We start from the raw sequence: 25,895 nt of genomic DNA on the forward strand, positions 1-25,895 counted from the left end.
GGAAGAGCAGCCAGTGTTCCCAAACACTGAGCCAGTGCGCCAAGCCCACACTGTGAGTCTTAGTGGCTACTCTAGGATCTGTTCCTTAAGATCAAAACAGCAATAGGGCCTAAGGTTTCCCCCTCTTAAATATGCATTTAGACACTTTACTTGAAATATAGTTCATTTGAAGACAATAGACTTACCATTTTCTCTGATCAACTACAGAGAAATCCGTTTTCCATCCAATATTCAGCCTGAAACACACACACACACACACACACACACTCATCACACACACACACACACACACACACACACACACTTACACAGTTGTTGCTTTTAAAAGACCAAGTAGACTAGACTTGCTCTCCCCTAATACTAGTTCTTAAGATCAGGCAATTTTCTGAACTCCAGAAAGGAATGATTTCCCTCTTGGGGTAACACATTTGTCAGTAGTAAACTGGGTCTCCAGAGCGGACCCTTTATTCTTGGGTACCATTTGTGTACAGAAATATTCAGTAATCTGAGATTCATCCTAGCAACTTAGACCCAAAGAAGACTTTGACAGGAATCTCCTCCGAATAATTTTGCATTAGGATTTTTTTAAATGATAAAATTACTACCCTGATGTACAGAACGGGGTCAGGGGATGTTTTTCCCGGTTTAACACAGAAATAGGGGAGGAGGAATGGTGTGTGTTTGTGGGGAGGCCAGATGGTCATGAGAGAAAATTCCACAACACACTGGAGTGTTGATGGAGGAAAGGGAATTCCAATCCAGACCCTGATGAAGGCCTTCCAACCAGGAGTGAACCCAGGTGAGGACCTGCCACTGATAAGCTGGGCCAGGGGCCAGTGCATAGGAGGAGCAGGCTTGGGGTGGGATTCGAGGAGAAGTGTTGGGACGGGAAAGTCAAGGTTGGCGAGGTGGGTTCGGTTAGCGCTTATCCCAACTCCTCCACTCAGACGCAAACGTTTCCCTCCTCGACACTGGCCGGGTCCCCTCACCCCAGGGCTTAGGATCTGAGCTGGGATCCGACCCGGACCGGCAGCGGGGTCCCTTTCCCCCCCTCCCCCCTCTCTCCCTCTCCCGCTGCGGCGGCGGCGCAGGGGACGGGCGGAGGGCGGGACAGGGGCGGCATCCGCGGCTGTCCCCGCCCGCCACCCGCTTGCGCGAGCTTCCCAGCGCCGCGCTCCCGCCGCAGCCGCGCTTCCCCGCTCCAGCGAGCGAGCGAGCGGGCGAGGCCAGCGCCGGGGCCGGGCAGCTTCCTTCTCGCCACAGCGGTGTCCTAAGGCGGGCTCCGGTCGCGATGGCAGAGGCTGAGCGGGGCTGAGCCCGCCGCCGCCCGCAACCCGCGGGCCCCCTTGAGTCCCTGCCATGGCGAAGCAGTACGATGTGCTGTTCCGGCTGCTGCTGATTGGGGACTCCGGGGTGGGCAAGACCTGCCTGCTGTGCCGCTTCACCGACAACGAGTTCCACTCCTCGCACATCTCCACCATCGGTAAGGGGCGTTGGCCCGGGGGCGCCCCATCCTCCCCTTCTTGTGGTTGCTTCTTCATCCCCAGCCCGGGAGGGATTGTGCGCCCCTCAAGGTAGAGACGGTGGCGCGGGAGGCCAGGGAGAGGGAGCACACCTAGGGGTGAGAAGTCCCCCGACTGGGGCCCTGAGCCTCGGTTCCTGCAGGTGAGGGGAACATGTTGCCTGCAATCAGGAACTAGGGGTGGGAGTTCAGCCTTCTGACTAGGGAGCCTTCCCATCCAACATGGTAAGACAGAGACGGGTGTAGGCCAGGGTACCTTGAGCTGGGGCAACGAGACTTACAGCCAGTGAAGTGATACACTCACAGCTCCAGATGAAGGGGGGAGGAAAAAGAGATCCGGGTGGGCACCAGTCAGTAAGTCGCTTAGGTACCCTTAGTTTGGGGTGAGTCGATGTGGAGCCAGGATGGGAGTGGGCAGCGGGAGACATTGGTCAAAGGAACGGAGTTTTCAGGGCTGTTGTGTGGGTAAAGCCATCAGACACCTGGAGTAGGGTAGAGATACAATAGTGCAAGAGGAAAAATGAAAAGAAAAATAAAAGCTAGCGGCAGTTTTGAAGGAGGGTGAAGGAAGATCGGGAATGTCCATGCAGACCAGAGGGTCAGCAAGTAGACAGGACATACCTAACACCGGGACAAAGGCCTGATGACACCCTGGCAAGGCCAGGAGGGTCACTGTTTTGAGAGTGACTCAGTGGTCTTTCCTTCATGGGCAAGGGAGGGCCCTTGACTTGAGGGGATTCCACCTATATCTGATTCCGGGTATCAGACTTGGTCGTCTCTGAAGTAGCCTTCTCATGGCTCCTGGCAGAAACAACCTGCCAGCTGTCTAGTCGTCCAGTAGGAATCCTGCAGCCTTCAGGGAGGGCCCCAGCTCTCAGCTTCCTCTTAAGGATCCCCCCCTCCGCCGCCCCCTTCCTACTCCTTCTCCAGTACACACACTCCTTGCCAAGAGAAGGTAGGGTAGTTGCATAGTTGCAGTTAAGAGAAGAAGAGCCACGTTTGTAAGAGGCAAGCATTGCCAGGCCTACCTGGAGATTTCCCATTGGGATAGCCTTGACTGTGACTTACGCTCTGAGCTCCAGTGTCTCGTCTGTTGAATGGGTCTAATAACGAGACCTTCCCGAGATGTTGTAGAGATTAAGTGAACAAGTGTGTGTAAAGCACTTAGCTTGAGCGTGAAACTGGCTGAGTGCTGGTTGTCCCTGTCACTGAGATCTTACGGTCTCCTGACGTGCTTTGCTCTCATCAAGTCACTTGGAGCCAGAGAACAAAACGTGTCCATATTTCTCCAGGGCACTAAAGCCAGCTCCTAAGAGATCCAGGAGCTTGGGTTGGACCACTGTTTGAATAAAAACCATTTTGGAGAGAAGGGAAGGGAACAGATACAGAGCCTTGCCTGAGAGAGGATTGCCTGCCTCTCTGGAGCCCTTGAGAATGAGGCAGGTGTTGGGGAAAGTCATGAGAGCGAGGCAGGGAGTGGCTGAGGAACCAGATGGGGTATGAGAGCGCTTGCAGGCTTGGGGACAAAGGGCAACAGGTTTCTATTATGGAAACTTGCCCGATATCCTTGACAAGGGTCTCAGGCCAGGAGCTGTTCAGTCTGCAGTGAACCAAGAGGTGTGGGAGGGGGGGCGGGTGTGCCTGGATTTTGCCTGAAGAGTAGCTTGCACCCTGGTTACAAGTCCTAGGAGTAACCTGGAGTTTTCCTTTTGCGGACTTGACTGGTTCCCATCACTGCAGAAGACCTGAGGACTCCTGCCCAGTGTGTGAGGAGTGAGCCTCCCCCAGGAGACATATGCCCCCTTCTTTGGCAGAGAAGCGAAGGAACCTCTGCTTCCAAAATGCCAGATGGCCCTGCAGAGGCTGTGCTTTCCATGAAAGAGAACCATTCTTCACCCCACACCTCTAACCTCCTAACCTTCCTCAGCCATCTTCTTCCAGCAGATAGAGCCCAGGGACCTCCCCGGAAACCCTCCAGAGTGCGCTCCTTCAGGGGCAGTGGTGAATCAGTGAGTGTCTTGGTGTACTTCTATACTCCCTTGGCATATTGCCTAAAACCTTTTCCTGGAGTTTGTTCTCTGCCATCAGAAGATGGCCTGGTACCCCTTTCCACATGATGCTCCAATGCCTTCGGATCCTGAAGTCCACAGAAGACAAAGAAATCTGTCATCCTTCGCTCCAGCCCTTCAAATCTGCCCCACCGGGTTTCTTAAGTGCTTTCTTATTTAAAGCTGACAGAGGGAGGGCCTGTGCTTCTCTCCGGCTTGGCCACGGTTTCCAGCGTTAACTACAATTGAAGGGAAAGAATTGGATGGTCCAGAGAAGCTATTTCCTTAGGTGATTTGGAAAGTTTCCCAAGGAAGGGGCAGCCAGAAGACAAATCAAAGAACCGAGGAAATGGGGGGGGGAGGGGGCTGCTAGCTCGGATTCATAATTTATCCATTAGGCAGACATGTGTGCCCTGTATTCTAGGCTTGGGAGATTCCATAGCGGGTGTTGATCTAGGCATCTCTCCCCATTTGTTTTGTTTGTCTCACAAATGGAGAAAACAAGGCAGTTCGCTGATGCTGCCAAGACAAGAGTTCAGATCCTTGGCTCATGTTGGTATCACCTTGGCTGGTTCTTTGATAATTTCCTATATATTCTATATACATAAGAGCCCAAGACGTTCCATGAGAGAGCCAGCCGGGGAGACTGAGGCACTAATGTACTCTGCGTCTTTCAACCATGAAGCTAGGTCTGTGCCCCTCATTCCATTCTCCTTTCCTTGCAGTCATGCTCCCTTGCATGGTCCGGAGTGGAGCAATCAGAGCCTTCTGTCCCTGCCGTATCCTGATAAGACTATCTCACCTGTTAACATAATGGAGTATTCCCATGAAGGACCATGCTAGGCATTCTAGTGACATTACAGTCTGCCCTTTCCTGCCCATAGAAGTCTCTGATCTAGCTGAGGAAGCAAGGCAAGGCAATAAAGAGCTATTGCTAAAATGAGATAGCATCTGAAAGCACTCTTTAGACTGAAGGGATGGACTACAGTTGAGCCACTGCTCCTAGGAAAGGTCTTGGAATCCTCCACGGAAGATGTGCCAGAGGCAGCCAGTGAGAGGCGGTGGACTCGATGAGAGCAGTTGTTGCTAATGGAGGTTAGAAAGGGAGAGGTCCCTGTGGATTCCACGAGGCAGGCAAGGCTGAAGCTGGGCGCTGCGGTGTGGGTTGCCTGTGGGTGGGTTCCTGCAGTGGAAGGGAGCAGATGGAACAACGTGAGCACAGATAACAGAGGTGCGAAGTGAGTGGGTGTCTATGGGACTCTGGGCAGTCTGGCTGCAGCAGAAGGGAGCTTTTAGGAGCAAGAACATTCCTCTGTTCTGCTCTGTCTCCTAAACCTTCAGTAATTTGAGGTGAGGCCAAATCATGTGCACCTTGGTCTGCTGCTGTCCCGGTTAGGAGGAGCCGCTTAGCTCTTTTCTGTTCCTCTGGGACCAAGCAGAAGTGCCTGCGCCTTCACTTTTGTGGTTTGGTTTCCTCTCTTGAAATAGGAAGTACCTCCAGCCGGCAGCCTGGTACTTCTGAAAGAAGTAAAGCCTATCCTGTGACCTGGGCTGTCTGATCTGGCTGGGAGACCTCTTCTGTGGATGTTGGTGTTCAGGCATCTCCTTTATGGTGGCCAGGACTGTGGTATATAATACTACCTTGAGGGGACTTCCCAGGGGATGATGGTTCCTGGGTCCTCCTGGAGTACACTCGCCAGTCTCTGGGCCTTTTGTTTGAAAAGCCACCCTCAGGCTTCTCCCCTTTTCCAGTGAGGAGAGGCCACCACTTCTTCCTGGTTGGACCAGTCCAGCTGCTTCAACTCAAGGCTGTTTTCTCTTGTTGCCGCAGCCGCCTGCCTTGAGGAGAAAACTGGAACAGGCTCTGACTGCCTAAGGCAGGTGCTTGTGGTGACTTGGGGGGACCAAGGGGAAGAAGAACCAGGAGAGCTAGATCTGAGCCTGGATCTAAGTGACCTGACAGACACTGGGCAAATGTTTGGGTGCTACGACCCCAGGGTGTGCAGGTTTCTAGGCCGAGGAACTGAGAAGAAAGACAGTGTCACTCTGGGAGGGTCATGGCTTTGTCAGATTTTCTCAGATCTAGGGCAGCCTGAGACCCACCGCTCCCTACTCCGTTCCCCCAGGCCTGATAGAAAGGAGGGAAGATAAAAAGCACTTGGTAGAATGGAAACAGCGCAGGCAATGGCCTGCACATGCTCATTGCCTTGCCTGCCCCGAGCCCTTCAAACACTCACTTGATCTCAGCGCTTAGTTCTGCAGTTCCAAACAACGGACAGCAGAACCTTTCTTAATGGTTGCCTGGGAGATTATAGAGGTTAATAGATACAACGTACTGGGAGAGTCCTCCATAAAATTGCAGCTGCTGTCACTCTTATTATTCCTAGCTTATACGAATGTCATGGAGATGAGTAAACAGTCGATAATGGGCTATGACGTCATCCTGCCCATCACTCGAAGGCTCAATCATTTGGACGATATTTTGGGTATGTGATCTATACACTGGTACCCATGCAGGCCAGAGGTCAACCTTGGATGTCACTCCTCGGAGCATCCACCTTGGTTTTTGAGACACGGCTCTCTCCTCGGGACCTGGGGCACACTGATTCAACGAGGCTTGCTAGCCAGGGGAGCCCAATCTGTCTGTCTCTGCCTGTTCAGCACTGGGATTCCAGGCACATGCTGCCACACCTGGCCTTTTGCCTGGATGCTGGAGCTTGAACTCAGATTCTCAGGCTTGTGTGATTTATGCTTTACCAACCATGCTGTTTCCCTGGCCCCTCTGGGCACTATTTATTGAATAGTCAACCACGATGTGTCGGGCCTCTACGCTAGGGCTGGGGATACAGTGTTCAATGAATGGGACGGAATCAGGGAGCTGTCTGCCATCCCAGGGCTGCAGGCTCAGTGTATTTTACCCCTGTTCCATACTCCTGCTCTAGTGCTGGCAGCGTCTCTGAAGGAAGAGTATTAGTAGGGAAGTGCCACAGAGTTGGGTCACCCGGGAGGACAAAGGTGGCTCTGTCTCAGGCTGGGGCCCCTACCAGGTATCACTCTTTCTCAGCCGTCTATTCTCCATTCTGGTCCTTCCTCCTTTTGGCACAGGCACAGACCCAGTCTCCCACCTTTCCCCCAAAGGACATCATCCCTGGAGGGACACAGCTGAGACCTGCAGAAGGTCTTGCTGACCTGCCTATCTGTACCACACTCACAGATGTGCTGGCTCACCCACGGCTTTGAGCACCCCATTTCTCTCTTGCCTCCCTACACTCCCTGGCTCTGCCCTTTCCTTCTCCTCTCTCTGCACAGACAATTTGGTAATGCGGTTTATAACACGGGAAGTCGATATTTGGCCATTACCCTTCCATCCCAATTGCCAGGTCTTCTCAGAGGGCCTACTTCTGTAATCTAATACTTGTGTGTGCTTCCCCTGTAAAACTGCCACTTTCCTGAACAAATCTGGCTTCTCCTTGACTCGTGTGTCTGCTCGGTGAGTTCAGTCAAGGAGGGTCCAGGGTTTCCTCTACATTTGATTCCTTCTGCTGGGGAGGTAGAAGCTAATCATCCACCCTATTTTAGAAAGATGTTTAGGACAAGCAGTGACTGCTGGCTCCCCTGCAGGTATCCCATTCCCTTTCAGTGCTTCCAAAGCGCCTTTGAGCAGTCCCTTCATCCCAGAATCCCCAGCAAAGGCTTCTAAAGGGACTCTCCTGCAAGTCAAAGGGTAGAGAGTGTACACCTCCCCTGCCCGGAAGAGGGCTCTGCTTTCTCTGCACATCCCTTGAGGGAAATCTGGGACAGACTGAGGAAGTCAGATGGGCACCAGTAGGATGGGCTTGGAGGGCTACCCTTCTATTGCCATTTTGATGGAGATAACTGAGAACTCTGATGGGCACCATGATCTAGAGAGAGCCAGCCGTTGGCTTTGAAATGTGCGCTATCCCCTGACTGCTCCTCCTTGATTAAAATTGGTCTCTTGGCTGTTCCTTGCTCCTGGCAGATACACATCCATCCATGAATTCAGTCACTCGCTTTCCCATTCATTTTTTTTCTAGCATGTTTTCAACTTCGTTGAATATTATTGAAGGAATCTCCCTTTCTGCCAGGCAATGAGAGGATGAATGGAATAAGATGCTTGCTGCTTTGCCTTCCAGGAGCTCACAGGGTCACTGGGAGTGAGGCTTCCAAACAACCAGGATGTTCCCGTGTAACAGGGATGGGATGTCCAGATGCTTTGAACTCACCGAGTGGGGCATCCCTCCTGCGCAGGTTGATAAGTCCTCACAGTAGTGACATTTGAGTAGGCTCTTGAAGGCTAAGTCAGTTCCTCCTGGGACAGAGGTCAGGGGAAGGTGCTAGAGGAAGCAGGGTGGAAGCTATTCCCCAACTTGTTGGGACCAGCGAGGCCACACCGTAGCCTTTCCTGGCTGTGTCTAGAGAATACCGACCTTTCCACCGCTGCTGGATTTGTTAGGGTCAGAGCCTCCTTCCTTTCCCTCCGTCCCTCCCTTCCTCCCTCCCTCCTTCCCTCCCTCCTTCCTTCCCATCTCCCCCCCCCCCGTGTGAGTGAGTGAGTATACATGTGCCCAGATACATGTGTAAGGGTCCTCACAAGACCCAACAAGATGCAAGAGTCTGGCATGTTTTCCCTCTTTGTAACAGAAGAAAGGAAAATGTTGGCCCCTATTCTCTTTCTTTCCCAAGGACTGTGAGCTTGAGTTTGACCAAAACATATTCCCGCCTGCAGATAGATGCTTGTGCCTCCTCTGCCTGGAGCTCGCTCTGGTCCTTTAGCGCTCTCTGTTTTACACCCTTGGCACTGAGACCTCAATCCAGGAGCTCTGGTCCTTTAGCGTTCTCTGTTGTACACCCTTGGCACTGAGACCTCAATCCAGATACCACTACCTTGAGAGAGCTCCTCTCAACAGCCACTTTTAGTGACTTGTGTCCCCTTCTCCCTCTGACCCCCTCTGACGTCTTGACCCTCATTGCCCTCTAAAATAATGACTTGGTTGGTTTCCTCAGCATCTGTCTACTCGGCTAGAATGAATGCTCTCAGAGCTCAAGGCTGTATTCACTGCCTGTTTCAGAGCGCCTCGCTTAGTTCCTGACACACACTAAGCGTTTATGAAGTGTTTATTTGAACAAATGAATGAATACATTTTCCTAGGGGATGCTTCCGCAGGACAGGCGAAGGGTAGTATTGGATTTTGGGGACTCCTAAGACGATGAGAAACTCAGTAGCTAGGCATGTATAGGGCTGTGAGGGGCGGGGAGAACCTTGCAAGGGGTCACCTGTTTCTAGTAGCATCTAGCCCTTTTGCTCAGATCCATTCCATAGTAGAAATCAGACGTGTTAGGGAAAGAGGCAGTGGCTCCCATGATCTCCATGTGAGTGAAGTTCTCTGGGATATACAAGTATGAGGGCTTGGTATTTTAGACTAAAGTTAGTGCTGCTTATTAGTCAGAATTCCAGGGGTAAAATGATGTCCTTCAACTCAGCCAGGCAGCTGGAGCAACCTTGCTAGACCCTGTCAACAGTCAGGGAGCCATGGAGTAAGAAGACTTAAGCCCTGGGACCATATATTCCTTCCAGTCTCGTGAGGGTCAGTGTTTGACAGGGAGACTTCCTCTACCTGATAGTAGGCCCTAGGCTCCGAGGTTCCCAAAGACTGAGCCTTTATGTTTTCGAGGAAAAGGCCTCGAGGTATGATCATGGTCCTACCACTCTTTTCTAATCTTTTACTTTTTTAAAAATATTTATTTATTTATTTATTATGTATACAATATTCTGTCTGTGTGTATGCCTGCACGCCAGAAGAGGGCACCAGACCCCATTAGAGATGGTTGTGAGCCACCATGTGGTTGCTGGGAATCGAACTCAGGACCTTTGGAAGAGCAGGCAATGCTCTTAACCTCTGAGCCATCTCTCCAGCCCCTCTAATCTTTTACTTTAAAAAAAAAATTAAGAGCAGGTGAGATGGCTCAGTGGGTAAAGATGCCTGTTGCCAAGCCTGCTGACCCAAGTTTGGATGCTGAGAACACGTGGTAGAAGGAGAGAACTGACTTCTGCAGGGTGTCACATGCGAGAGCGCGCGTGCACACACACAGACACACATTCATGCATGTGTGCCATGGCTATTCATACATGGGTATTCATACACACACAAAATAAGCATGTAATAAAAAATTTAATCAATTTTTACTGGTGTGTGTTAGAGGGCACACAAGTGTGTGTATGTGTTTGAGCTTTAAAAAAAAGAGCAGCTGGAACAGCTAGAATATCACTATGAGACTTCCAGAATTTCCCGTGGGCAGACAACTGAGTCAGAGCCTTGAGTCCAGTACTCTGGAGGCTGAAACACAGCCTTGGAGGAAGAGGATCGGGATGCTGGCTAGACCAGAGCACCCTCTGAGGTGTCTGCTTCCTGCCGCTTCCAGAGCAAGACGGTGTGATGGTGGCCAATGCATTTGCCTTGAGGTCTGTGTGCACCTTTCCCTCGGAACAGAGCCAGAGTGAGGGATGGTTCCACAGAGGAGAAAGTCAGTCAGCATGTGGTCCAGGACAGAGTGAGGTAAGAGTCACCAGACAGAAAGCAGAAGGAAGCAAGTGACAGGTTGGAACACAACGTCCTCATCCTTTCCCTGCAATGACTGTGCTGATGTCCTTTGTCTTGAATCTGCTCTTGGCTCAGCCTGACCTCTCCCAGTGTGTTATTCTTGCTCTCACTCCCTTCAGTTATGAGGTGGCATTATTAGTCACCTGAGGAGCTTTTTGCTCAGAGGCAGATCTTTTTGTTTGTTTGATTTGCTTTGGTATTTTTTTTTTTTTTTTTTTTTGAGACAGGGTTTCTCTGGGTAACAGCCCTGGCTGTCCTGGAACTCACTCTGTACACCAGGCTGGCCTTGAACTCACAGAGATCCACCTGCCTCTGCATGCCAAGTGCTGGGATTGAAGGTAAAGGTGTGTGCCACCACTGCCCGGTGGAGAGGGAGTTTTGAGGTGGGGATTACTATGACGCCTGTATGGAGTTAGCCAGCCACCTCCCCACTGAGTCTGCCTCTACCTGAAGCCTGTTTCAGTGTTGACCTGTTTGGTCAGGTGACCTGTTTGGAAGTGACCTCCTGATACAACCTGTAGGAGCGGCATGTGTCCAGTGCATGCCAGTTTCATGCCAGCATGGAGAATGAGGGCATTCACGGGACTGATGCTTGGTAACTGGAGCCAGCATGGCCCCAGAGATTGGGTGTCTGCCTTGGGTTTCAGTTGTATTAAATGGTGCCTTATGTAGCGTCTCACTGCTAATGAAAAGGCTCAGGTCACACTGCTGGCCTTTTAGGCTGTGGTTGATTGTGGTGATAACATTTGGCATCCAGAGACAGCCTTGTTTCCACTCAAACATGTGGCGTTGGTAGACAGGCAAGCTGGCACCCGAAATTAACCCAGGAGGTGCTGGCTGGAGGGAGGCAGCTGCTGATACCCGTATTAGCTTTGCCAGACTCTGGGGACCTCCTGGGTTCCACAGTTGGTGGTCTTTGCTTTTTTGCTTTGCCTAGAGCTCTGCTCTGCTTCCCTTTTCTTCCCTAGCTTCCTAGAGTTCTTTCCGTTGCCCGGACTGGGACTCTCAGTTTCTGTTCTGTTCCCGTGATGAAGCACTCTAACCAACAGCAACTTGGGAGAGGGAAGGGTTTGTGTGGCTTATTCTTCCAGGTCACAGTCCGTCATTGAGGGAAGTCGGGGCAAGAACTCAACCAGGAACTGGAAGAGAAGAATGGAGGCATGTCGTGTGCTGACGGGCTCACCGGTTCATGCCCCATTAGTGCTCTTATACAGCCCAGGCTCACTTGCCTAGGGATGGTGTTGCCCTGCCGTACCTATCACCAGCTAAGACAGACTTTTACGGACATGGCCACAGGCCAGTCTGAACAAGGCAGATCTCCACCTGAGGTTCCCTCTTGCCAGCTGACTCTAGGTTGTGTCACGTTGAAAAACAAAACGGACAGACAAACAGACTAACCAGGACAGTTCCACTCTCTCTCTCTAGGGAGATTGGTAAGGTCTTCATCTAGTGTTTTATAAAGCCCTGTGCCGGCTCCTGTGAGGGTCTTATCCAGTATCTCAAGCTCTTCACAGGAATCTTCTGACACTGGGATTGTCCTCCTCCACTAACAGGCAAGGAAGCCCAAGGCCTGGAGAGATTAGCCAGCCCTCCCATGACCACGTGCTAACTAGTGATGAAGGCGGAATAGGAAAGAGAACTTTGACCACCCATGGTGTTCTTAACACAGTCCCTGCCTGCTTTTCTGAGGGATGCCTTCAGCAGTGGGCAGGAAGAGTCCCGGTTAAGCCCTGTTGCTTTTCTGTAGCCTTCACCTTCATTGCTAGATGAGAGAGTCGGCAAGCCCTTAGGATAATTTTGAAACCAAGTCAGCACCAGGCCTTGTCTCTTGCCTGGCCTGTGTTGCCCCACATGTCGGTGCCCAGAGAAGAGCCTTGGCTGTCTTTCTGGTCACTGATGGCTGTACTATCATCACACTCTGGCCAGGCAGTCTCTGGACGGTACTGTGGGAGACTGGTGCTCTGTGGGTAGAGCCAATGCAGCCAGGACCCAGAAGGAAGAGAGGAGGCCTGAGGTTCCCTAGGCCACGGCCACATGGTGAGGGCAGTGCCGTTCACAATCACCCTGTGCCTGGCATTGTTAGATGGCAGGAAAAACGCCTCTGTTCCTGATTGACAGGTGCATATATGTCCTTCGTTATGCTTTCTGGACGGGGGTTTTATTCCCAGTGATAGGATTCTGTGCGAAAGGAACCCTGGCGGCCGGTGAGGGAGAGACACAGCATGCAGGCAGACAGAGCTTATGTGTGGAGTTTTGTTCAGAGAAAAGTGGGAGAAGGGAAGGGAGAGAGAGAGAGAGAGAGAGAGAGAGAGAGAGAGAGAGAGAGAGAGACCCCTGCTTGCTCTCTCAGAAGAGCAGCAAGAACGGGAGAGCGTGAATAGGCAGAGCTTGTCCCTTAAAGGGACCTTTTGCATCATAGAACCCTGGGCTGGCCAGGGTACTGCCTGAGTGCATCCTGACAGGTGACAGGCCAGCACAATGCCGGAATCCTAACACCCAATGCCATGCTTACACAAAGGCTTGAAAAGCAAAGCGATCAACAACAATAATAACAAAAAGTTTGAAACAGGCCGGGCGGTGGTGGCGCACGCCTTTAATCCCAGCACTCGGGAGGCAGAGGCAGGCGGATCTCTGTGAGTTCGAGACCAGCCTGGTCTACAAGAGCTAGTTCCAGGACAGGCTCCAAAGCTGCAGAGAAACCCTGTCTCGAAAAACCAAAAAAAAAAAAAAAAAAAAAAAAAAAAAAAAAAAAAAAAAAAAAAAAAAAAAAAGTTTGAAACATAAAATACGCTCTCGGGCTTTTAGGTGCTATTTACCTAGATAGGGCTTGAAGACAGCAGTAGGAGGCAGCAAAGATAGGGAACATTGACTTTGTTTTGTTTTGTTTTTTCTTTTTAACTCTTCTTCCAAATGCCCTGGTTGAAGCCTTCCCTACCAGCGTGGGAAGCCATTAGGCAGCAGTGAACTGTCACAGGCTGTGACTCCTTTGGAAGTCCTGAGACACTCATAGATATCCCAAAGGAAAGTGGCATGAACTTGAGGCTGAACTTGAAGCTGGGTCTGAACTGACTCCGATACCATGGTCTGGCACCACCAACCCCAGCTCCAGCCAACGTGGTCCTTAGGCATCTCTGCTACTCTCTAGCATCCTTTTGCCTGTGTTCCTCCTGATGGGACATGGATAAGCCTTCATCTGGAGGAAGCTGGCTGGCTTCTTTCTTTCAAAGGGATTTCTCAAAAGTCATGCTGTCTACACCGCTCTCAAACTCCCGAGCTCCAGCAACTCTCCTGCCTCAGCTTCCCGAGTAGCTGAGACTCCAAGTGTGTGTGCTACTGTGCTGGTTTGGAGGGAGTTGGCCTGAAGTTAGTTAGCTAGCCCTCCTTGCGTGTTAGCTAGACTACCATGTGAATCACCAGCAGAACCACCAGTGGTCCGGTCAGCAGCTTCCTCTCCACAAGGAGCACCCTGCACTCAAACCTAATTCCTTGAGCAGAGGCTGTGGATTTGCAGCTTTAGCCAAGAAGGACACTGGCTGTGTCAGGAACCACGACGGACAGCAGCTTGCTGACACAGAAGTGATTCAGGCAGGTTGATGAATTATTGGAGCCATTAACTATCTCCAAGAACAAAGGGTTCCCTGAAGAAAGTATAGTGGATATTAATGAGGGATACTGTAACAAAGAACATTTGTCTAGTCATTTATTTCTGTTTTTCAAGACAGGGTTTCTCTGTGTAGCCCTGGCTGTCCTGGAATTTACTCTGTATTAGGCCAGGCTGGCCTCGAACTCAGAGATCCCCTTGCCTCTGCCTCGTGAGTACTGGGATTAAGGGCATGTGCCACCACTACTGCCCAGCTTGACCAGTAATTTATAAACAACAGAAATGTATAGTTAGGGGATTATTGGGAAGCCTAAAATCAAGGTGCGAGCAGATTCATTGTCAGCTGAGGATTTCCTCTGCTACAATGATTGCTCCTTCCATAGCAGAAGGCAAAGGGGCTAACTGCCCAGGGGCTCTTTATTTTTTTTTAATTTTTATTATTATTATTATTATTACTATTACTATTATTATTATTTTATTATGTCTAAGTGTATTTTGTTGTTATTGTTTTGCTTTATGTTTTCTGAGACAAGATCTCACCATGTAGACTTGGTAGACCAGGCTGACTTCAAATTTATCCTTCATCCACCTACCTCTGCCTTCCTAGTGCTGGGATTAAAGGTGTGCACCATCCTGAGATCTCTTTTGAAAGGGACTCTAATCTCAGTTCTGAGGGCCCTTGTCAACATGACCGAATGACCTCACCAAAGCAGTTTTCCAGCTTCACTGCATTTCAGCAAATGAATGGGAAGGGAGTGTGGACACTGGGACCATAGCAGAGCTACGGGCTTGCCCCGTGCATGCCCGTTTCCTCACTTCCGAGGGCCTCAAAACATCGGAGCAAGTGTAAACGAAGAAGCAACATGATTCCTCAGCCTCCAGCCTCAAAGAGTTGGAAGCCTCTGGCTGAGTCAAGAACATCCTGGGCAGATTTTGAGACAGGTTTTTCCAGTTCTGACTCAGCTATAGGACATGGGGGCATGAGTAGCTTGATCTCTCCGCGTCTTACAACAGCAATCTCCACACCTACGTGCTTCCCCGGGATTCTGTAGCTAAGAGACATCTTTTTTATAAATAAGATAAGTATTACTAAGAACCATGGGTGTAGTTCTGCCTGGGGATTGGCTACTTCAGCACACATAAGATCTGACCGGTCTGGACCCCAAGAATTTGCATCTCATGAGGTTCCTGCTGCTGGTGAAATCCCGTTTGTGGTGGGTTATCAGGTTTCCAGCTCCATGCTTCCAAGAGTCTTTTTTGTAGAGGGAAGGTAGATGAGTCAGTAACTTCTGCTGCTGTGATAGATAACACCATGACCAACACAACTTAGAGAAGGAAGAGTTTATTTGGCTTATGATCCCAGAGGGGTCAGACTCCATCATGGTCAGTAGCAGACATCATGGTTGGAGCAGAAGCTGAGGGCTCACATCTTGAACTGCAAGTAGGAAGCAGAGAGTGCTCACTGGTAATGACCTCAGGCCTTGAAACCTCAATGCCCATACCTTCAGCAAGGCCACGCCTCCTAAAGCCCCCCACCAGACAGTGCCACCAACTGGGAACCAAGCATTCAAACATGTGAGCCTGTGGGGGACACTGGCATTTAATTCATCATCATGGGAATGGGCACTGCTGTCTGTTGCGTGTTATGTACTCATTGTTTACGTATGCCCCACAGCACACCTTGAGAGGCAAGTGGTAGTCTCGTTCTAGTAATAAGAAAACGGAAACTGGGAGAAATGACTTATATGTTAAGCGCCCAACTCAAGATTCAGACCCAGGTCTTTCTGAATCCAGGACTGACTAATGTGTCTCATCCTCTGTGTTATGTTCTCAGACTTCCCTCTAGCTAATTTCCTCACATACGCTACACTAGTGGTTCTCAACCTGTGGGTCGCCACCCTTTGGGGGTCAAATGACCCTCAGACCATTGGGAACGCATAAATACTTACATTATGATTCATAACAGTAGCAACATTACAGTTCTGAAGCAGCAAAGAAGATAATTTTGTGGTGGTGGTGGGGGGGTCACCACAAAATGAACTGTATTAAAGGGTCGCAGCATTAGGAAGGTTGAGAACCACTGCTCCACAAAGTGCTGTTAAAAATACAGTTTCCAGGCCTTAATTAAATTATGACTGAGTAGATTTAGACCGGTTAAGGTACCTATATTTCTTTTTCTTTCTTTTCCTTAATTTTATTATTTATGTTTTAAGGTAGCTGCATTAAAATGAAAAAGGAAGTCTCCTGGGTGATTCTAAATTTAGCCAAGGCTCTGCAAAGTACACATTGAGAAAGACTGCCCGCGCCGCCTTCCTTGATGGTTCAGGTGCAAAGCTGTTGAGCCACGTGGCTGGCAAACTCAAGATGTGCGGGAATCTCCAGGGAGCTTGCTGAAACAGACTGCAGGGTCTCACATCTCCTGGGTCCTGATTCTCCAAGTCTGAAGCAGGACCCAGGCTTCTGCCTTTCTAAATCCAAGGTGATACTATAAGGCTGCAAGTCCCAGAATACACTTTGGAAACTATTGTCCTAAGAGCTCCCGATCAAGGTACAATCCATGCCTCCCCTCCTCTGAGGCTTTGATAGAACTCCTCAGGCTGCCTCTCACAACTCCTGGATTCCAATCTGTGTGCAGTTTAACACTGCCTCAGGCCAGGCAGGAGTGAGCCCTAGGGTGGAGGCAGACAGCGGCTATCCCTTCTTCCTAAGAGATGCAAAAGCAGCAACTGGGAGGAGCTTCCTGTTAGGAGGATGAGCCTGAGGGAGGACTCTTCTGTAAGGAAGGACGGGAAGAGGTAGGCCTGAGAGGCAGGCTGTGAAGAACACTCTGTTGAGAGTCTGCATGAGGAGAGGGCAACTCAGGGGCTGAAGACTTCCGTAGGGAGGATAGCGTGACAGGTGGATGCCTGAATAAGAAACTTGAGTCTCCAGGGGACTCTGTCAGGCAGGAGTTTTGATTCTCTCTTGCAATGGGAAAAACAAACAAACAAACAACCCATCCGTCACGCAGGATAGAGCGAGGGCTGCAGTCAGCACTTGGCATTGCAGACCAGGGTTCTGTTGGTAGGATGGATACAGTGGAAATTCTGGGTGCAGGAGGACATAGAGAAGGAGTGAGTACATGCCACTGGAGATCCCTGGGCTCCAATCTTTTACATCTTTTATATTTAAAGAAAGGTGGGAACATTGTTCAGAAGACACGGACTCTTCCTTCCCTCACACGATTGTGTATAGACAGACCAAGCGGGAATCCTTTATTTCTCAGACAGTAAAACAAAACTGGGAGTAGCTAGGCTGCAGTGCCATCTGTGAGGGGAGACTGCTGGGATCCCCAGAATTTCCCAGTCTTGACTCTGGCCCATGCAGCTCTGAAGTCAGCTAATCAGGATCCAGCACTCACTCCTGAGAACTCCTCATCTGCTTACCCCTCCTACCCTTTCTCACAGCTTTTGCCCCATTTTCTCCCTCCTCTCTCCCAAGGAAATTGTCTCCTCAGCACTGGAAGCTCCCCTCTCAGCAGAGCCCTTCCTTTCAAGGACTCCCAGGAAACCAGAAAATGAAACAGTGACGATTTCTCTCATTTTACATCTTTGACATTGTGACAGGAACCGCATGGCATCTACAGGCAGGAAGCAGAAGGAGATGAATACTCCTGCCCTGCTTGCCTTCCCATTTTTAGTCAGCCCAGGACCCCCAAACCTGAAGTGGTATCACCCACATTTGGGGTGAATCATCCTACCTCCTTTGGATACAGTCTAGAAACTCCCTCGCAGGCACTCCTGCTTGCAATCCCAGGATCTAGATTCTAGAGCCCGTCAATGTTAGCCATCACTACTGTTTCCCTGTGGAGGTCACATGCTAACACATAACTCTCCCCTCAGTCCTCCCAGGAAGCAGTACAGTCAGACTATTGGAAACTTGATACACGCTGTGCCAACCTCAGGCAGGTTATGTGCATCTGGGCCTTTGTAAGGGAAGGGACCTTGGGTCATCGTTGCTATCCCACACGGAGACCTGTGCAGGGCACAAATGCAACTGTCACAGATGTTCAGGAATAGAGGCAGTAAAGCCATCTACCTCCCTCCTCTCCTGGGACTACTCTGAGCAGGGCATGTTCTTGCCCAGGCTATGAGGGTGAGCTAGGTTCCTTTTTGGAAGAAGGTACCCTACACTGAAACAACAAGAACTTCACGATTCTTGACAACCTCCTGTGTCAGGCTCTGAGGAGAGGCCAATTCTTTATAACCATTTGTCCAAGGAGGGAGGATGCTGGCTGCTGCCTCCCACCAGGGCCAGGTGTCCCTCTCCTTTTGTCCTCTTCCTCTTCATCACCCTTTCTCTTTGCACAGGGACGAATGCCATTTGGAAAAGTACAGCTGAGTAGGTATGAATCAGCTCAGGCAGGCGACAAATGATTCACATCTGACCGACTTGATTTAGCTCAGGTCTTCCATTCTGAAGCCTTTTCTCCCTTCTAATTAAACGATGATTGCTCTAGTGGGAGGAAAGAGGCTGACTGTGGTGCCTGGCTTTGTGGAAGCTGGGGACAGGAGAGATAAGGGACCACGCTTTGCTGCTCAGCAAAGCCCACGTCTGGCGGTAGATGGCGGCAGTGTTGCAGATGCTGGCACCTTTGGGACCTTCTGGGCCTATGATGCAGCTGGTGATGGACAGGCCACAATTGTACGTTTCCCATGTTCCCTAGCTGAAGACTGTGGATTATGATACCCTGTGACCTGCTGTCAGGAAATACACAAACCTGCCAATTTACCCCATTAGACCCTGCTCTTGAATCACTGGGCACACTGAGCTGGCAAAAGGCCTGGTGATCCAGGCATCTCTCTTTGTCCAGTCGGCATGCGCATTTAAGCCTGCTGTGGCTGACGGCGCTGAATCCTCTTGTAGTTCTCCTCAGCTGTTTCTGCTCTGGGTCCTTCGATCTGGTGACTGGCAGTCAGCTCTTCAGAGCCTTGGGCAGAGAAACCCGAGAACCCGGGGCTTCCTGTGCCTTCCTGCTTCTTCCATTCATCAGCTGACAGGCTTTGTGTACCTGCCACGTGCCACGCAGCGCATTGGGTCAATGAGGGCTGCAGCGGAGTGTTGCGGGCCAGCGCTGTGGCTCAGGGTCTTCTTCGCAACCTGAAGATAATTTGCCATGTTCCCACTTTCCACTGCTGAGGAAATGAAAGCCTCATCCAAAGCTCTAGGTGCTTCTCTAGGGTCAATTTAGTAAACATGTTAGACAAGGTGCTTGCTTCCGGCCACCTCTTTGTCACTTTCAGTCAAAACAAAAGCCCTTCCACGTGGGTGTCTCAGGCCTTCTTCGAGGGAGCCCCCTTCCTGACGTGCGTGCTTTCTCCAGGTGTCGACTTTAAGATGAAGACCATTGAAGTAGACGGCATCAAAGTGCGGATACAGATTTGGTGAGTTGGGCAGCAGGAGGAGGCCGGGAAAATGAGGTGGGGGGGGGGGGACGGGACTCTGAGCTGTTCCTGAGTGTACTGTCATTTATAAAAATCCTCTTAAGCTTCATCTGGGGTAACTGGGATATCTCAATGAAGAGTGAGATCAGAAACACACATGCCTTGTTCTATGAACCTTAATCTCAGCAGACCATGGGATTGATGGGAAGTCACCAAAGGACAGGAATTAGGAGCTAGGAAAGTAAGTGCTGTAGGCGTCTCTCCGAGTTGGGCTTTACTCTGGAGCGGTACCACTGTGGCTAAACCTGGAAGGCAGAAAGCACCACTTCCCTGCTTAGATTGGGACTGGTTTGTTTTTCCAGAATGCCTCAAGTACTACATGGTGCAGTTTCCACTATTGGCCACCAGGGGCTGCTGTGGCTTTCGGGCCTAAAGGTCTTAGAAACCCTTACCAGTTTATGGCGCTACCTCCCAATTCTAGAATGCCTTGGGAACTGCCTTTAGCGATGCCCTGAACACTGGGTGTGTGACAAATCCTCCCACTTGGCCGAGCATGGCCACAGTCGCTGAGTTCTGGAGAGCTGTTCATGACTCAGTAATACTGAGAAGAGGCCGAGGCCCTGCTGGCCTTGCCTGTGCCCATACCGAGGACCAGGCCTCTTGCTGCAGACTCGAGTGTGTTTGGTACTCTTGGGGATTAGAGAACTATTGTTTTTACCCTGAAATTCCCCAGCTTTTCCTCCTAGGGTACAGGGGATCCTAGCTCCTGCGCCTCCCTCATCATCTGTCCCCCAAGGACCCTTCTGAGGTTTTTCTCTTGCAGGGACACAGCAGGGCAGGAGAGGTACCAGACCATCACGAAGCAGTACTATCGGCGGGCCCAGGTGAGTCACCATCTCAGGGGCAGAGTTGGGAAGCTGCTCTCCACACTTCCAGTGTGGTGTTTGAGATGCCTGTGTCTCTAAATAGGGCCCACAGATTGCCTGCTGAGTAAACCCAGCCTCTCACTCTCTGTTCTTCAGTTACTCACAGACCACTTAGTGTAGCTGGGTTCGTCACTCTTCCACACACCCTCCACTCTTGACCCTTTACCCCAAGCCAGCGACCCAGGTCAACTCGTGTGTTGCGCAGTTAAAGGAAGGTCCACGAGAGCCTGTGGAAAAGGATTAACAAATGCTTATTGGGGAACACTCACAGTAAGAGAGCCCCTGTGTTCCTCTGCTCTGTGGGTGCTGGGAGCTGCCAACCGAACACCGACCACCAACCACCAAAAGGAAAAAGGGCTGAGGAGGCTTCCTGTCTGTGCTTATAGTACCTCAAACTGCGCCCTAATGGGCTGGTATCTATAGGGCTATTGACTGAATGAATTCCCACAACACCTCCCCCCTCCGTCTGTACTCATGCAATGCCTTCCTATCTAAGAATTCCATGACAGGCCTACAGAGTGGCAGCTGTGGAGATCTGAGGGGAAAGGAAGCGTGTCTGCATGCTGAGAAAAGGAGAAAGGCAGGGGAAAGGGAGAGCGGGCTGGACATAATAAGGACCACCGTTCTGGCCCCATGACTGTATATTCTACTGTGTCTGTCTCTTTCTTTTTTCCCCTCTTAGGGAATATTTTTAGTCTATGACATTAGCAGCGAGCGCTCCTACCAGCACATCATGAAGTGGGTCAGTGACGTGGATGAGGTAGGAGGTTCTGCCTCACTGATGGGATGGGGGAAGGTACCTCAGGGAAAGGCAAAACATGGGCCCCGGGGTAAAACAAGCTCTCCCAGTTGGCCAAAACAATCTTGCCTTTTATGACTTTGGATAGAGACCTTTGGGTAAGCTGTGTGGAAAAAGCCGAACCTTCCCTACCCTCATGCGCGATGCCCTCCTAGGCTCCTGTAGCCATGTCATTCTTGAACATGCATTAGTCCCAAGACTGCTTCATGGGCAGCGTCTTCCTCAAAACCTCAGGCCCGGATGGAATTACAAGTCTGGGCTACTAGACCTGCCTCTGCACATGGTGGAGGAAGCCATGGGAAACGATTTCAGCTCCTTGGGTCCCCAAACCTTGCAGTTCAGACAGCATTTGTTCAACCCAACAAGGCATCTGCATTAGCATCTCCTACCCTAAACTGTGCCTGTGACATTCTTGGGGTCAGCCAAGGTATTCTAGTCTTCATGACACTCAGTTCTCAGACTCACAATGGAAGCTGAGGAGTGCAGATAGTACCAAACCCTTTATATGTTGGCTTTCCCTAGTCTTGAGTACCTGTGGCAAAATATATAAATTAGACACAGTCAATAAAAATAACGCCAACAATAGCAAAATTGCAATATGGAATAATAATATAATACTTAGGAATTGTTTATTTCTGGAATTTTGCGTTTAATATTTTTAGTTCAAGGCTGACTGATGGAAAACAAAACCACAGATAAGGGTACTGGGGCTCTGCTATCTCTACCCAGTCAGCCTACTCTGTCCCTAGGGTTCTTGGGCTTGGTGGTTTGGAGGCCAGTAGAGACGGTATTGGGGAGCTGGGAATGAAGAGGAGCTGGGAATGAAGAGGAGCCCTCCCTTAGGCCTGTCTCTGTCTTGTCCTTAGTATGCCCCAGAAGGAGTCCAGAAGATCCTCATAGGAAATAAGGCTGATGAAGAGCAGAAGCGGCAGGTGGGCAGAGAGCAAGGGCAGCAGGTACGTGAACTTGCTGGGACTGTCCTGAAAGCAGGGACCCCCTCACCATCGTCAGGTCCTCTCACCCTTCCATCACTGGGGAGCTGACAGTTTTGAGAGTTTGCTTTCTGATCCTCAGGACAATGACCAGGGGTCCACATGGTGGAGGGGGGGAGACCTCTTAGGCAGCAACTCTAGCAGGTCCAAGACCCCTTAAACAAGATGATGCTGTGTTCAAGATCACGCCTCTGCGATAGAGATGAGGAAGCCAGTTGCTGACATCTCTAACAGACTCTGTGCATAGCTGATGTTTTGCATAAGGGAGGGGTCTCCCACTCCACCTCCCCTCCCCCCCCCACAGACCTCACTTCCTGACTCCATATGCCTGGAAAGTGTGGGAATGAAGAACCCTCAGGTAGACAAGCTGTGGGGCCGAGAGGGACAAAGCATCTCCAAGCATGCAGGGAGACCATACTCCCACGCAACAGAAAGATTGGCAGGCAGTCTGGGGCAAGAGTCATCCACCCCCTCTGAGCGCCTCACAAGATTTTCTCTTCCTCTCCGGTCGATAACATTCTATTAGTCCTTAAAATAAAATTGATTTTTGGGAGAGAGGCGCATAACAAATAATACAATGTCATTAAAATGCAAAAGTGGAGGCAAACCCTACAAGACTAAGAGTTTTTATTGAGCACAACCCATGTGGCACCATGGTAAGTGCTCTTATCTGTGTGACCCATTTAATCGTTCGCTAACCCTTGATGCAGACACTGTCATTCCGCTTTAATAGAGAATGGTGCTGGGGCTTGGAGGGAATGGTCATAGTAACTCGTTCTGGGTTTCACGGTGCCTGGGTGGCAGCTTGGCACCTAGACTGGCTTCGTTGCACTCAGAGCCCGTATTTCTCATTTAGATGCCCTATGCTGTTGTCTTTGTGTCCTGATATAGCGGTGTGTGTGTGTGTGTGTGTGTGTGTGTGCGTGTGCGTGTTGAGACTTCGGTGAAATAGGTATATTGGTGGAGCATCTTATCCCATCCTCTGCCAGCCTGTGTCCTAGAGAGAGCCCCCAGTGTCCCATGCGGGTCATCATGTCACCGTGGCACACACTGAGAATGCGATGGCAGCGGCACAAACCAGGTGGCACGGGCCTCCTTCCCTCACTGCCTCTCTTTCAGAAGTGCCCTTGTCTTGCAGCTGGCTAAGGAGTACGGCATGGACTTCTACGAAACAAGTGCCTGCACCAACCTCAACATCAAAGAGGTAAGAGCACCGGGGACTGCTACCCTGTCCCTGGCTGAGCCCAGAAGACAGGAATGGGGAGAAGAGGTGGCAAATAGAGCCAAGATAAGATGGGAGACCCCTTCCACTTTGGGCAGTGGCAGGGTTACCAGAAGCAGAGAATGGGGACACTGGACTAACTTGTGCTCCTCGGCTTCCCAGTCATTCACTCGTCTGACGGAGCTGGTGCTGCAGGCCCACAGGAAAGAGCTGGATGGTCTCCGAACACGTACCAGCAATGAGCTAGCATTGGCAGAACTGGAGGAAGAAGAAGGCAAACCTGAGGGCCCAGCGAACTCTTCAAAGACCTGCTGGTGCTGAGGATCCTGTGTGGAATCCCCCCACGACTCCCTTCCCTCAGGAGGCCCGTGGAAGCAGGGGAGCCTGGGCTTTGCCTACTGCTGTCCTTTCTTTGATGACCCTGTTGAAAATCAGTAGCTGCTACTCCCCTGCCTGGCCCCGTGAGCAGCTCTGCCGTGGCCTCTGTGCCCCCAGCCCCTCCTGGAGCGGTGACCTTCAGCCTGTTTCCCAGCCACAGGCCCGCTGTGACCATCTCGCCACCCCACGCTCCTGGGACAGTGATCAAGGCTGGAGTCAAGGCCACTTAAAGACTCATTTCTTAGTGCATCTCGAGTTCTCTGCTTTTTCTCTTCTTTCTACTCTTCCTCCACCCACTTCCCTCCAATGTATTTGGCATCCCTGTCTCTGTTCTTCCTTTGCCTGTGTGTCCTGCTGTGTGGCTGCCATTGCAGGTCCTCTCTCCTTCCTTCCCTCCCTCCCTCCCTCCCTTCTTTCCTTTTCCTTCCTTCCTGACTCTGCCTAAGGGAATGGACCCCGGCTGTGCCCCAGGAAGGATGAGCCACCCTGTTCTGGGGTGAGCTTAAGGGCTATGGGTGCTGCTTCTTCCCCCTCCCTGCCACCCCTCCTTGTGCCATGGGCTGCCTCCCTGATGACCTGGGAAAGCAGAACACTGAGATAGGAAGAAAACACTACCTGGTGGGCCTCAGGCCTGGGCTGGCCTCCTCTGCCTTTGCTTTTTGCTGGAGCTTTGGCCTTGCCTGGCTGCCTACAGGCCTCTGTGAGGAACTGGGTCTCCGTGAGCAGAGGAAAAAACAAAAGGATAAGGAGTGGCAGGGACAAGTCACCTCTATTCTACCTCCCGTGCACCGAGTACGTGACCTCTTCACCTAGATTCCTGAATTTAAAGTGAGGATCAAGGCCTGAGGACACTAAGGGGCAGGGGCAGCCCTGGGGTCAGACACTGCATAGTCAGCCATTAACTCTAGACAAAGGTTAAAGCAGTTGTGAAGGGCTCGCTCCTAGATAGTAAGGTTAGGACAAGGGCAGAGTGCACTTCAGGAAACAGTGATTGTAGTAGCAGCAGAGGGGGAGGGGCTCTTGTGTAAGACTATTTGCCCAGACTCCCCAGCAAAGGTGAGTCACTGTTCTCTTACTGAACCCAGCCTTCAGAAGATAAGATTTTCCTGGGTCCCAGAGTCTGTGGGCAACAGGCCTTAAAACATGGGGAGAGAGGGCAGCCAAGGACCGAAGTACTTGGTGCGTTCTGCCTTCCAAGACTCCCTCCTCCTCTTGCCCTCTAACTGGTAAATAGGCTTGTAGCATTGCCAACTGCCGAGTAGCTACCAAGGGAGGAAAAAGGATGCTCTCCTCCAGAGGTCCACGCTCAGGAAGTTTCTTTAACTCCCCGTGGTCCAAGGATAGCTTGAAGGAGGTCCCTATAAGAAGCAGAAGCCCACGCTAGGAGTCGTCCTCATATTCCCCAAGGTGGGAGGAGCTCAGGTAAGAGAATAGTCCCAAGATGCACTGCGTGGCTGGGGCTGGAGCCAAAGCAAAAACAAAAACAAAAAAATCTGGGCCCTGACTGAGCGGTTACCAACCAAGGACCTTTCAAATCCAGGGCGCAGATGTGAAGATAAAGAGCCCCACACCCTTTCAGTCCTCCAGGAAGGGAGATGGGGATGAACTCACGGGAAATTTCTTCCTGACCTAGCAAACTAGGAAAAGGGGCGGCAGGAGAGGGCAGCTCAGGCTTTCTGTGGAATTGTTCACTGAGAAAGGTAGGGAGCTGGCTCTAAGACTGGACCGTGACTGACTGGGTGGCTCCTTTGGGGACTGACTCCTGGGTAGCGTCACACAGCAGGTGGACAGGCCTGCCTTCAGCCAGGGGTCCGAGAGGAGAATTTACACAGGGCACTGGTTCTAACCTCTGGCAAGCGTTACTGTCTTGCTGTCCTAGCACCTCAAGAAAGAACTTGATTCCACGACCCTCAGGGTTCTGAAAGGGAAAACATGGGTTTGGGTTCTGTGGGCTCTGAAGTATGGCAGAAGGAAAGCTGAGGTTCTGGAGTGCATCTGTGGTCACTCCATTCCTGAATTTGCCTCACCCCACCTGCTATTCTGGGAGGTGGCTTGGGCTGTGTCATTGGCCTTGACTGTTCAGCAGGCTTGCCTGGCCTGTCTGCACAGGAGAGATCAATTCACCCTGGTCCACCGCCTGAGCCCCCTATCTCCCTGTGACAGGTGAACTTCTTGTTTTGTTTTGTTTTGTTTTTCAAGACAGGGTTTCTCTGTAGCTTTGGAGCCTGACCTGGAACTAGCTCTGTAAAAGAGGCTGGTCTCGAACTCACAGAGATCTGCCTGTCTCTGCCTACTGAATGCTGGGATTAAAGACGTGCGCCACAACCGCCCGGCTGTAATGGGTGAACTTTGTGTACTGTGTTT

General features: G+C 51.0%; 1 protein-coding gene across 2 annotated transcripts; it reads left to right on the forward strand.

The window, feature by feature from the left end:
* Positions 1-23,840, forward strand: Rab15 (RAB15, member RAS oncogene family). Of its 2 annotated transcripts, none has more exons than XM_038338226.1 (7): positions 1-52; positions 19,154-19,214; positions 20,038-20,098; positions 20,823-20,900; positions 21,806-21,895; positions 23,070-23,135; positions 23,316-23,840. In XM_038338226.1, exons 2-7 carry the CDS (start codon positions 19,168-19,170, stop codon positions 23,472-23,474), a joined length of 501 nt encoding a protein of 166 aa, XP_038194154.1. In that variant the 5' UTR covers positions 1-52; positions 19,154-19,167; the 3' UTR covers positions 23,475-23,840. The 2 variants fall into 2 exon arrangements, with proteins under 2 accessions (XP_038194154.1, XP_038194153.1); XM_038338225.1 differs by lacking the exon at positions 1-52 and adding an exon at positions 1,360-1,483.
* The last annotated feature ends 2,055 nt before the right edge of the window (positions 23,841-25,895 follow it).

The sequence above is a fragment of the Arvicola amphibius genome, chromosome 7, assembly GCF_903992535.2.
Source record: "Arvicola amphibius chromosome 7, mArvAmp1.2, whole genome shotgun sequence".
Classification (NCBI taxonomy): domain Eukaryota; kingdom Metazoa; phylum Chordata; class Mammalia; order Rodentia; family Cricetidae; genus Arvicola; species Arvicola amphibius.

What these genes read in the sequence shown, in the direction of transcription:
- Rab15 (XM_038338225.1), top strand. Translation starts at nt 1,360, where the DNA reads ATGGCGAAGCAGTACGATGTGCTGTTCCGGCTGCTGCTGATTGGGGAC. An exon ending in CTCGCACATCTCCACCATCG is followed by an intron (nt 1,484 to 19,153) that starts GTAAGGGGCGTT and finishes TGCTTTCTCCAG; the next exon opens with GTGTCGACTTTAAGATGAAG. An exon ending in GGGTCAGTGACGTGGATGAG is followed by an intron (nt 20,901 to 21,805) that starts GTAGGAGGTTCT and finishes TCTTGTCCTTAG; the next exon opens with TATGCCCCAGAAGGAGTCCA.